Below are 13,522 nucleotides of genomic sequence, written 5' to 3'. Positions count from 1 at the left end.
TTTATTACATATCTAATTCCCAGAAAAAACAGCCTCCGAACTATAAATTAAAGAGGAACTAGCAAAACGTACAAATCTGACCCGTTTCACTGTATTGGTTACTTAAACTAGGAATCTTGTCTTGTTTCTTGATTTCTTGGAATGCCAGTTGCAATATGTCAGTTCGAGTAAAGTAAAGCAATACAATGAGACTGCACAAATCAAACAGTGACCTGAGTGACAGATGAAAAAGATGAACAATGACAAGAGATGACCAATATTTGAGACTTCCCTATGTATTTGTAAGTGTCAAAAGAGTGACGAGAAGAGGTTGGTTTAAATCCAAAAAAACGGCCTGTCAGTTCCATGACTTTTCTAACACACAGAACACAACGGTTGCAATTTGCAAGAGCCTGTGTTAACTGGGACAAACATTAATGGGGAAGAATTCTTGTCACAGATGAAACAAGGATAGATGGATGTAGTCGAATATACAGAAGATCTCGGGAATGTTTCGCAGAATGTAATTTTGTACACAATGTTAGCTTTTGTGGAAGTTCCATTATGCTATGGGGTGTCATTATTTGAAGAGCCATATGGAGCGTATAAGGAAGTCATACAATATCTTACAGATGTTGGGCTATATATGTGGGTGAATCAAATGTGAACCGACTTTTCCGTCCCCGCTTAGCATAAACTGGCGGATATATCTAAATTAGTCCTGTGGTGGTAAGTTATAGTCTAATGTGTGACTGCGCGCTACCGCCTGTTCTCTAATGACTTGCAGCCAGTTACTGTGGCGACGAGCAAGAGAGTAGCTCAAAGACTGCAGGCTAGAAAGATTTAAAACTGAATTAAAAGAGTTACTTCTTACTAACTACTACAACAGATAGCTTTAATTGAATATAATTCTATAATAATTTAATAATAAATAATACTTTAATCATTTAATTTAATACAATTCTTTAATGAATTTATATATTTATAACCCTTCAGTGTAAAATAGTCTAAGAAGTTTTTTGTTATGTAATCTGTTATTATTATATTTATGTTTATTATGTTACCACAAAACCAGCATAGCTACGGCTCTTGGTTTTTTAATGTAGTTTTTTGTATATTGTTACTATGTATCTTAATAAATGGAATAAAAAAAGTAGTGTCATGTTTGGTTGCACAACGCATTGTTATCAAATTCCTTGTAAAAAAAAAGTTGGTCCCGCTGAAATTTGGCGAAGACTAAAAAATCAATATGGGGAATCAATACTGTCCAATACACAAGTGAAATTTGGGCATAGACAAGTTCGTGAAGGACGAGATGCCATAGAAAACAAAAGTCATCAACGACATCCAAAAATTGTCCGATAAAAGCTAGGACTCATTTGTCTGCAGGCCTAGTTTTAGCGACATGTTTTGGAATTATCGTGGCATTTTGTTGCCAAATTTTCTTCAAGAGAGATGAACCATTAATGCAGCTTATTACTGTAGTCTTTTGGACCGTGATCGAGTTGCCTATAGGTCCAAAAGAAGGGATGTCGTATACAAGGTGTGTTGCTCTTGCATGACAATGCTTGACTGCATAGAGCTGACAAGAAAAAATAGCGGAAATGCATTGGACTCTCGTTAAACATCCTGCATACAGTCCTGATCTTTCACCATGTGATTACCACATGTTCGGTCCATTAAAAGATGCACTAGGCGGAGTGCGTTTTGATGATGATAATCAAGTGGAGCAATTCGTAAGCAATTGGTTAGATACCCGCTCTCATTCTTTTTATGAAAATGGAATCAAGAAAATTCCTAGCCTAGCCGCTGGGAAACATGCATACCGAAGAAAGGAATGTATATAGAAAAATGGAGTATTGTTTAATTGTTGCAATTATAATTAAATAAAAATTTATTAGCAAAGGTCGGTTCATATTTGATTCACCTCTCGGAATAACATTGTGCCAACGCATGATAATGACCGTGTATGTGTCAAACGAAGTCATACAATATTAAGGCTCTAGACTGGCCACCAATGAATCCCGATGCAAATCTCACAGAAGATGTATGGGAGATCCTAAAGCAATGTATATGAACAAGAAATCCAGCTCCAAACTCAATTGCGGAATTAAGAATTGCTGTACATTAGGAATGTAATCAACTTCAGTAAGAAACCATCCAAGACCTTGTGTGAAGTATGCCTAGAATGATGCAGGATATCACTAGAGTTAGAGGAGGAAATACTAAGTACATACTAATTTGTTACAATATTACTGTAAAAGAGTGTTCTATTGCTCTTATTGTTTCTCTTTTAAATTAAATGTTATAAGCAAAATCTGACTACAGTAAAACCTCCGTTAACCAAAATAATTGGGGCGGAGGCTGTTTCGGATAACAAAAATTTCAGTTAAAAGTAGCATTGCCTTTTGTATTCTTCTTGTATCAAATTACATAGTATTGGAGAGATATAGCTGAAAAACATCGTTGTCAAAGAAAAACAAAAAAGAAAATAGAATATTTCTTAAAAGAAACACTCTAAATATGTTCATTTTCCTTAATTTTATTGCCTTTTTTGAATTCACTTTTTATTGACGAAATTATTGAAACTGCCAGACATTTCAGTTAAACGATGTTTCGGTTAACAGTGGTTTTACTGTATTTCATTAATTTCTCTACAAATTTGTTGTAGCTCTTCAATATACAAGTTACTTGACAATGAATATACATAGAATAATCCAGTACACAACTTATTTAGTAATAAAAGATACAAAACTTTTCTAAAGGAAAAAAATACACACACTGGCAAAATTAGCAGAACACCTTAAAAATGGGACATGTTTGATGCCTTGAATTTCCTAAACCACTGGTCCAATTTGAGTGATTCTTTTAGTATGTTATAGCCTTATTATTTAAGAATATCGTTGTAATAATATTGTTGCTACACAGGTAAATATCATTTTATACCGGGTGTACCAATCATACTGTGTTTTTTTCTTAAAGTTTGGAACACCCTGTGGAATATTCTAGAATAGGTAAAATATTAAAATTAATACTCGATTGTAGACTTAGGCTTTCTTAACATTTTCTTTTTTGATTCATTTGCTTATGTTGGAAAATAAAAAAGTTATGTGCTTTAACAACTAGCATTTTTTCATCAATAAATCCTCATAGTAGGGGAGGAAAGTATACTAAATTTGCAGTTACTCCAGCGTTATGGGGACCCATTGGATTGTTAAGAGTATGTGCTAAAATCAGAAAAAGGTTAAGTTACGTTTTCCATAAAATGGGGGACTTTTAATTTTTTAATTTAATTCTCCATTTGAAACAATCATTTTTCTCCGATTATAGCGCTATCTATCCATAATTTGAAAAAATGTGACCAATAAAAGTTGCTTATTTTTACGTAAAGAATCCGAATCTGTAATAAAAATTGGGGGCTCCTATTTAAGATTTTAAATTAAATCCCCCGCCCCACCTCCGTGGGGGTTAGTGACACCCCATGGAGAGGGGTGGGGGGTAAATTAAAAATTTTTAATACGAACTTGTAATATTGTATGAAATACGTATTTGTTTCATTATATTTACTGTTTTTATGTACTTTAACGTAAGATTATAACTTAATTCTTGTTTTCTATTTCTAAAGTTTTTATTTATTTACATTGAATAATAATTTGTTTTGCTGTATAATCCACTTCCGCAAAAATTGTGTGATGTATTTGATTTAAAATGAATTCAAGAATTTTTTGTAATTGGGCAACAATGTCAACTTAGATCTCTAACGTAAATAATGACGTGCAACGGTAAGTAAATTAGACGGACTGTATGTACTTTAAAAACAGACTAAAATAAAATATGCAATATTTTTGTCTGTAAGTGTTTTGTTTAAACATAATATTCGACAGAGATTGATTAAATTGCGACATTTACCTGTACATAATGTTCCCTCCCAAGGGCTACAAGTATCCCTGACGCAGGCCTTTGTAATTGGGAGTCCCAGCTAATATTTTCAGTCATAATGGAGAGGCTAACATTTATTGTTTGTATAATAGTATCCCCGTTGATCTTCAATATATGGTCGGAACAGACTAGTTCCATTATGTAGAGTATGGATGAAACATGTTCAGGAGGTGGTTTTGGGGATTTTGTTATGAACTGACAACACGAGTTTAACACTTGATTTGGGTGTTTTTCGGCCAATTTTTTCAATGAACATTTCACAGATTCCAACACTAGATAGCTTTTATCGGTAACAGATTGTAGCAACCTACCGATTGTCACTGAAAAAGATCTCACTTTAATATTTTCGAAAAACATTTCAAAAGAAACACATTACCTTGCAATTGGGTTTCGGCGTTTATTTTTCCGTTTGTAGTCATGGTTATAGCCGTTTAGTGTTTATTTAATGCATTATTGCTTTTCTACAACTATTTTTGTTTTGAAATCGCTAGACTATTTATTATGACGTCTGTCACAAGGATTGCAGCTGGATCTTGCGTGTCATCACTTTCTTCTTCTGCGATTTGTCAACCTCAAAATACTGATAAAAGATAAGCATCTATTGTTCAACCAGAAAAATATATTAACGAATTTTAAAAATACACTGTGTCTAGGTACACGCTAACGTGTACGCAAATAAAAAAGTTAGGTACACGCTTAAACGTCATCAAGTCAGTGACGTCATTATTTAGCGTGTACTATGACTGGGTTTTTTGGTACACGCTAATTTGAGCCGCGTGTATGCTGTGGTATTCTTGTTCTCATGATCATTTTTCAGTGCGTCATTAATTATGACGTCATATACTGTATTGGCTGTGTCGAGACTTATTTCATGTAATTATTCACGAATCTGACAGATGCCACAATCGTACTTAGCCATAGGTGAAAAGCTTGTGGATTAGTAATTTAGTAGATTTGATTTTTACACAATATGTCAACATGAAGGTATTTTTTATAAAGGGGAATAGAATTAAAAAGTAAACAATATTTTTTTTTTCCTTATTGGCTTTGGATTACTTGATCCATTCAGCCACGATAGATAATAAATTACTGTTTGCTACAATATTCCAAATATAATACATTGCATTACAATACATTAGGTACATGTGCGCACATATAATAAGTAAACAATATTGTTAATTAAATTTATAAATATGGAAACATTAAAAAATGACACAAAACTATCCATAAACTGTGTTTTTATCTTCTTCTCTAGGTGCTGTCTCCGCTTCAAAAGTTAGCAATCATCAGAGAGATCTTTATTCAAACCAGTTCCTAAGGTTCTTCAGCCATGAGTTACGTCTCCTTACTATGGATCTTTTTCTTGCATAATGACCTGGAGTATTAGATATACATCTCTCATCACATGTCCCATATATCTCAGTTTTCTTCTTATTTGTTAGTTCTCGTTCCTTATGCGTAAGTCTCATTACCTCCACGTTGGCTATTCTATCTACTCATGAGATATTTAGCACTCTTCGGTGCATCTCGAATGTCCTCTAGTCTCCTCACGTCAATGACTAACTTTTAACGAACTAAATTCTAAACCAAAACACAAAATAATGCACAAAGACGTTGTGAAACACAAGTGAAGTCGAATTCGAAATTCCAAAACGACAGGTACACAAAATACTGACCTGAATAATAACCGTCACTTGACTCTTTGACACTTCTAAAAAATGGCCAAAATGGACGAAGTTTTCGTCAAATGTTCGTAATACGTGTATTTGATTGGCTAGAAAAAACGCGCATTCTAAATATCAACGAATCAAACGTAGGTTAGGAATAGACATCTTATGTATATAACCATTGTAATGCTGCATTATTTTTGTGTTTAATCACGGAGCTACCGCTTTTTCCGTCTCATCTAACTTAATGCATTAGAGAGAAATCGAAAAACTGTGACGCACTGAAAAATGATCATGAGAACAAGAATATTAAGTATCTGTAAGTATCGCGAGTGTCAGAGTGTGGTTAGAATTTGTCTAATCGCGTTATGTTTACACTTTAATATTGATTTGTAAAGAGTTTCCTTATTTTTTACTTGTTTAGTGTTTTTTTTTAATTAACTATATGGAGTGTGAACAATTATTTAGTTCTTTTAATGAGTTTAACAACATTCTAAAACAGTATGAAAAGGATAAGAGACAAAAATTCGTGATTAACGGTAGCAGAAGTAATAAGATAAAATATACGGGGCGAGTGATTAGTCTGATAAAGCTCAGTAGATCCGCTATAGTAATAGATAGCAATAAAAGTTAGTATCAAAAATTTTAGCAAACTTTGAGCTTCATATTACAAAATTACTAAAATTAGTTAGAATGTTACAGGGCGTTCGATAATATACTGGCGGACCAAACTTATGTTTTCTAAATGGAACACCCTATATTTTAGAAATCTTCTTAACTTCCATATCACAAAAATATAAAGGTTTATTATGTTATACAGGATATTTACAAAGTTATAACCAATTTTCTATGAAAATCGTAACAAGTTCAACTCCCTGTATAAATAAAAATAAACACCAAATAAACTGGTATAATTAACTTACGTATAAAAATTATTTTAGCAGAATTTTGTATATATCATGTTAACTAATATTTATTTTGCTAACCTGAATATATACTTTTATATGCATATTGTTTTATTACAATTAAGTTTGAAACATCTGAATAGTTTTGCATCCCTTCCCCTTCCCTTAATAAAAATATTTTCTATCAAACAAACAACAAACACTAAAAATATCAAAATAGCGTGTACCAAAATATAAAGTCACCGCGCACGCTAAATAATGACGTCACTAGCTTGATGAAGTTTAATTCGCGTGTACCTAACTTTTTTATTTGCGTACACGTTAGCGTGTACCTAGAGACAGCGTTAAAAATACACCACATTAATCTTATTGTTTAATAAATAAACTTCTTTAAACTGAAATCGTTAAATGTTGATATTTTGTTAGACTATTATTAAGCTTTTATAGTTTTTATTTGGATTCGAGTCGAGCTAATCCAGATTCTGACCAGTAAATGATCGTTTTGGAGTGTATCATACATCTAATTTTCCTATTTAGTCACGACGAATTTGCTTGAAAATTTGGATTTATATTCCACTTACCATCTACTTCCTATGGGCTTAAACCCAGGGTTGCTTTTACTTGAGAAGTAAAAGCTAACCCTTCTCGAGGTGAAAAAACATATCTACGTTCAAGACAAGTCCCGAAATGGATAAAAAATTGACTAATTCTAACTAATTGTGAGCTTCGCTGGTGTCGCTCCTGGCGGATTACTAATCAACTTTCACTGGTAATTTTTAAATTTATTATTTAATTATTATGGCTTAATATTTACAACGCAAAAAAGTAATTAAATTATAATCGATTTTTTTAAGATTTTGCTAATCATTTTGACGTTCTATTGATAAAATATGAATTTCGTACTTCGGATACTTTCACAATTATCGTGTAGATGGCGGTAAGATTAATATATTAGTTTATAATTAGATATTACGGAACATTAAATAAACTTAAATTCAGTATTTAAAACGTATTGTATATTTAAGGTAAAAATATATAACACAGCTTTGACAAACTAATACTTTTTATAATTAATGTTTTTAATTTTAATTTTAAATTAATCACTTTGACATTTATGTCAAATTTCCAGTAATCGTTTACAGACTTGCCACTACTGGCGCTCGCGAATTTGTAAATATCCCTTCTACGTACGAGCTCACAGCGTATAGCCCAAAAATTTTTCAACCAAAAAAGCACGTTTTCATATAGTTTTTCGCAAATATCTCAAAAAGTGAGTATTTTGCCGAAAAAATATTCTTATCAAAAATGTAGCCTATAAAAGAACAAAAAACTATGCGAGTTACGCTCAAAATGAAGTTGATTCCTTTTTTGTTAAAAATCATAAAAATATCCCCCTAATTAGCACCCCAAATGAAATTAATCGTTACTGTTTTACAATTTACTTTTTAGATGTATGTATTGTTTATATGATCTGTAAGTTTGATCGGTTCAAAGTGCCTATTTTTGAAAAAAATTGGTAAAAATCCTTTAATTTTGAAAATGCCTTTTTGTGCGTATTCTTGGTTGCCTATCTAATAGTAACTTACCTTACCTTACTTTTATCCTTGCCACAGAATAACTAACCATGTTATTCTGTGTCCTTGCTTTTGTTCAATTTCTGGTGATACCTTTAGTATGCGGTCTACTACCTATCTCTATCCATTAGTGTGCAAAATAAGCCAATTTTGTGGCTTATTCCCAACCAAAATTGGAAATTGATATGACAAAGTATCAATTTACTAAATTAAAACAATAATATAATATAATATTATTAATGAAGTAATAATTCTTCATGATTTATGCACCTTATGCACTTTGTAAAATTTTTTTTAGCTGGCACTCTATACATACCTACTTGTGTGGCTGTAATCTTTTTCGGAAGGGTTTGTTGCACACTATGATGAAAATCTTTACAAAGTGAGTAAAATGCATAAATCAGAAGAATTACTATTTTAATTCTATTTAAACAACTAATACTTTATTATTTTAATTGAGAATAAGCTACAAAATTGGCTTATTCTCAACTAAAATAGTAAATAGAGATAACAAAGGATTATTTGTAAAATTCAAATAATAAATTCTTCTCCTAACGCGAGGGTAGATCTCATACTATAGTAGCACCCAATTTCTTGCCTTTTTCTACTATTTTTTGCACTTTTGCAACTCTTGCCTCTTTACTATTCTTTGCACTTTTTGAAGAATACCTACATTGGAATGCAAAACCAGTCAGTGAAGTGATACAAAATTGGTGAAACAGGGATTTTATAGAAACAAATAAATCAATATTATATATTCTATGGGCCCGATCAAGATACAACAAAAATGAAAAGAATTGAGTTCTAGGTAGGACAAACTGCAAGAAGTAATAAATGATTGCGAAAATAACAATCACAGGAGATACAAATGTTAGAGTGGGAAATAATTAGAAAATGGAGTGACATTATAGGACAATAAGGGAGATTTTAAAATCAACAATAATGGAAGACTATTAGGTGAATTCCCACATGACATTTTAACATAAAATATACATAAGATTACAAGAGAAGTCACATCAAAAACAAGCAATCCATTCTGGACCTCGGAGGTAAACTACACTGTCATTTGAGCAATTGTGTTTAGCTTGTTTGCAACAAAGTTTAGGGCACTTAGGATGTTAATAAAAATCCGATATATCCCATAATTGGTTAAAAGACAATATGACCATATTTTAATAACAATAATATATAACCAATTTGTTTAATCCTAAGTGGATTAAAATCAACAAAACAGAACAACACCATGTTGACATAGTGTATTTTACCTCTAAGGTCCAGAATTGTTGACTATGCTGTAGTCCAAAAAAAGAAAGAGGAGACGTAAGGGTGAGAAGCTATCAAATATGCAGTGACAACTACCTATTGGAAACTACAGTTAATAGCAAAAGATAGAAATAAAAATCACAGAGGACAAGAATAAGAAATACAAGGAAATAATTAAACACCATGAACTAAGGGAAGAAACAAAGAAAATCAGATACAATCAGAGGAGAAATGACAGAAATAATAGAATGGGGAAGATTTAAAAACCCTATGATTATAAATACAGCAAAACTAGTATGTGGGACCACAAGAAATAATCAGAAAGAGAAATGGACACCATGATGGAATAAATAAAAATCAAAATCAAGATAAAACGCACCAAAAATATTAAGATACAAAATACAGAGAATACAAAGTGATAGTCAAAAATGAGAAAAAGAAAAGCCGAGAGAATTGTGGAAGAAAAAATCAAAGAAAATACAGTAAAACCTCCGTTAACCGGAATAATTGGGGGGAGGCCGTTTCGGATAAAAATAACATTGTTTTTTGCATTCTTCTTGTATAAAATTGCATAGTATTGGAAAGATATAGCTGCAAAACATCATTGCCAAAGGAAAACACAAAAGAAAATAGATTTCTCAAAAAAAATGATCTCAATATGTTCATTTTCCTTAATTTTATTGGTTTTTTTAAATTGACGAAATTATGTCAGCCATTTCGGTTAAACGATGTTTCGGTTAACGGAGGTTTTACTGTAGTTAAAAAAATGTAAAATTGTTTTATCATCATTGGTACTACAGTATAATTGTTTATAGAACCATGAAAATCCTAGCAACAAAGAAATAAAGCTAAGACAAATAATGACCAAAAATTAAACTGTATTTACCAATGACATGGATAAAATAGAAAGATGGAAAAAACACTTAAGAGCAACTGTTAAGCAGAGAGCAAGGAATAATGAAAATAAAAACATAAATGGTAGATCAGCGGAAAACAGAACCTAGGTATACATGAAGAACTAGAGGAAGAAATAAAAAAGACAGGGAGAGCTCATGGGAACGATCAAGTTAGTTCAGAAATGTTGAAATGTATAGGAAAGCAAAGAGAAGATTACTATACATCCTAAATCTAATACAGAACAAAAAATTTTGCCTACTAGAGAATGGTCAAATGCAATAATTGTACCAACACACAAGGAGAAAAATATAAGAGTGTCAAGAATAATTATCAAGATAAATGCAGTGATGTGTATTTGCTGATGACATAATGAAACAATACATAGGCCAACATTGATAAATGGAGCAGAAAAGTGGATTTTAAGAGGAGACACCAGAGTAGGATACATAGTGTGACCAACTAGCCCGAAAAATCCGGGACATGGCCCGAATTACGAAGTCGTGACCTGGCGTCCCGGAAAAGGCTTCCGGGTCATCCGAATTTTAAACGGTTTGGTAAAATTCTATTTTCAAATTTTCATTTAAGAATTCACGTCAAACTGAATTGGTGGGACGAAAAAAAGTCGACAATTTCTAATAGTCGACCTAAAGTATCTAGTAGTCTAGTGTAAAGTGTAAAACTAATACCACATCAAAAACTCATGCATTTTATTTCATGGTATTATAGTTGTACGAGAAATCAAACTCTGGATTTTTTCAGTTTCTGTATTTTAATTATCGTCATCTGAAAAGATGATTTAAAAACATAACAATGTAATTATGATAATTATATTTTTATATTAACCTAAGGTTCTATTTACATTGAAGTCCAACATCAGTTGATTTTCTAATTTTTCTTTCTTTGAGAACGATTTCCGGATTGGAATCCCAAACGTCAAAAACCAACAAAAGTGGGATTATCATTTACAACCCTTTCCATAAAAAATTTTTTTTTCAACATAATGATAAATAATCAATAAAACGATTTAAGTTTTATATTAAAAAAAAATGGCCCGATTTTCATGGGAATGTCCCGGATTTTAGGTATTTTTTTAGCCTTGTCCCGAATTCGACTGAATTGGAGTTGGTCACACTAAGGATACAAGCAGCAGATACAAAATTCATCACATGAACAATAATAGGGGCAAAAGGACAGGAGAGAAATAATTAAGACTTGTTGAAAATTTGCAATTGACCTCATATAAAGCCATATTTATATGTAGCAAACACTATTTTTAGTAAGTTTTTCCAGGGTATATTCTAAATTGGAAAAGAAAATGAAATCAAAATATAAAAATAAAAAATAACTTTATTCCTCAAGTCATGTATGTACTTAAAAAAACACTTGTACTTTTCTAGTCGAAGAGTCCAAGACCCATATCATCATCAGACTCTTCAGGTTCAGACTCCTTCTTGTCTTCCTTGGCAGGAGCTGCTGCAGCTGCAGCGGCTGGGGCAGCAGCTGAGGCACCACCTGCTGGAGCGCCTCCACCTACTCCAGATCCAATGTTGGTGATTAGATCCTTGATGTTTACTCCCTCAAGTGCTTTGGCGAAAAGACCAGGCCAGTAAGGTTCTACCTCTACATTGGCGGCTTTTAAGATGGTCTGGATTTTCTCACCCTACAACCAAAACAAGTTGCTTTAGATTTTAAAAGGTAGATAACAAAGAAAGAATGGCTACACATTTTTTTGTTATGGTTTGTCTCTGATTTTCCTTTGGTGGTTTCAGATTTATGCTGAGCCACCATACACTAAAAAAGACATCGCTGTTCCCACAGCTAGCACACCTCTCTCTATATCGAAAATAGACGAGGCCGGCTTATAAGTGTGGGGTAAACGGTAAAGGGTTACGAAAACATTTCCTAACCTCAAAAACGATTTTCATAATATATTTTCATGTTTTGAATGAAACAATAAAAAATACCTAGCCAAACGCAATTATATTGTATTCTATTGCTACTACACTGCATTAAACGTGGTGGATGGGTATTTATTATTGAAATTTTAATGGATGAAAAGTGAACTACGCAATTATAAAAATATAAATAAAAATTACTTACAGTTACGGCGATATCATCATCGGCCAAGATGAGGGCTGAGTAAACGCAGGCAAGTTCAGCGCTGGTAGACATGTTTATTATTTGTTATATTTCGTGCAAGTTGCCAGAAAAATAGGCCTTAGCTCAACGAGAACAAGCACACGTCTTGTTGACTTTGAAAAGAAAGAGGAAGGAGGTTAAATTTTCCTACACATGACACTGACAGTATCAATGACAAGCAGTTCCACCAACTGCCACCATGATCAATTTACATGTCCGCACAGCGCCAAGGATTATAACCGAACCGAATCGACTACAAGCACAAGCCGATTGCAGATCCTAGCTTTCTACGCATACGCGGTACGAATGGTTTATTTTATTATAAGTTTATGGATATGTACTTACATCACATATGTACTTTTCATAATATAATTTCACCTAAAATACATCAAAATTTTAATAATTTTATATACCTAAAGGTAGGTAGGTACAGCCGGTTCCTAAAAAAACTGATACGACTCTTAGTAAGATTTGATCATGTTGAGCAGTGTATTTGATTGATTTGACATTATATTGATTATGACAGACAAATAATAAAATAAACAAGCAACAAACAACTGATTCATGAAAAACTAATAAGTCTTTTAGAAAAATTTAAACGCAGGATGAAAGATTACATTATTACCGAGGGCGGAAAGCCCCTTAGAATAAACAAGCAGTTTCTATTGAATGAAATATTTGAAATTAAATATCACACCTTTTTTTATTTTCATCCATGTAACTTATTAAAATAAATATTATAGAAGTTTTCAGGGACTTTCAGCCCTCGGTAATAATGTAGCATTTCATTCTGAGTTTAAATTTTTCAAAAATATTTATTAGTTTTTTCAGGATTCGAAAAAAATGAATACAATTAAAATACATTGAGAATTTTGACATGCGTCACAATTTTGCATTAACTCAATGTAAAATTCTAAACTGTTGAATTCCAGCTTCCCTAATTATTTGACATCAAAAGACATTAGAAACTATTTGTAGATGATTGAAATATGTATTGAAAACAACTGTTAAAATTGGTCTACGTAATTAAACATATTCCAAAATTTTGTAAAAATGTAATACATTTCAGTTTTCAGCCCAAACTTAGGCCACACACAATGCAATAATGTTCACATTTTTTAACTGTCAATATTTTTATTTTATCATCTATTGTTTAAAA

General features: G+C 32.2%; 2 protein-coding genes across 2 annotated transcripts in view; both read right to left on the bottom strand.

Annotated features, from left to right (window-relative positions):
• LOC126889255 (maestro heat-like repeat-containing protein family member 1) overlaps positions 1 to 4,506 on the bottom strand; it is an 82,668-nt gene extending 78,162 nt beyond the window's left edge. The window contains exons 1-2 of the mRNA XM_050657359.1: positions 4,295 to 4,506; positions 3,889 to 4,238 (exon numbers count right to left, since the gene is read on the bottom strand). Coding sequence (XP_050513316.1) covers positions 3,889 to 4,238; positions 4,295 to 4,337 — 393 coding nt within the window. The 5' untranslated portion in view covers positions 4,338 to 4,506. The remainder of the gene's footprint in view (positions 1 to 3,888; positions 4,239 to 4,294) is intronic.
• Positions 4,507 to 11,553: 7,047 nt separating this feature from the next.
• On the bottom strand, positions 11,554 to 12,595 carry LOC126889266 (60S acidic ribosomal protein P1). Its single transcript, XM_050657380.1, has 2 exons — positions 12,325 to 12,595; positions 11,554 to 11,884 (listed from the first exon to the last, which is right to left on the bottom strand). The coding sequence occupies exons 1-2, from the start codon at positions 12,394 to 12,396 to the stop codon at positions 11,618 to 11,620; spliced, it is 339 nt and encodes a 112-aa protein (XP_050513337.1). The 5' UTR covers positions 12,397 to 12,595; the 3' UTR covers positions 11,554 to 11,617.
• Positions 12,596 to 13,522: the final 927 nt, after the last annotated feature.

Source organism: Diabrotica virgifera, chromosome 8 (assembly GCF_917563875.1).
Source record: "Diabrotica virgifera virgifera chromosome 8, PGI_DIABVI_V3a".
Classification (NCBI taxonomy): Eukaryota; Metazoa; Arthropoda; class Insecta; order Coleoptera; family Chrysomelidae; genus Diabrotica; species Diabrotica virgifera.
The sequence above is the reverse complement of the archived record's forward strand: the minus strand, read 5'-3'. Positions and strand labels throughout refer to the sequence as shown.

Excerpts from the sequence above, each read along its gene's own strand:
- LOC126889266 (XM_050657380.1), bottom strand. The coding sequence starts at position 12,396 with ATGTCTACCAGCGCTGAACTTGCCTGCGTTTACTCAGCCCTCATCTTG. Across the intron at positions 11,885-12,324 it reads ATGATGATATCGCCGTAACT|GGTGAGAAAATCCAGACCAT; the intron begins GTAAGTAATTTT and ends TTTTGGTTGTAG.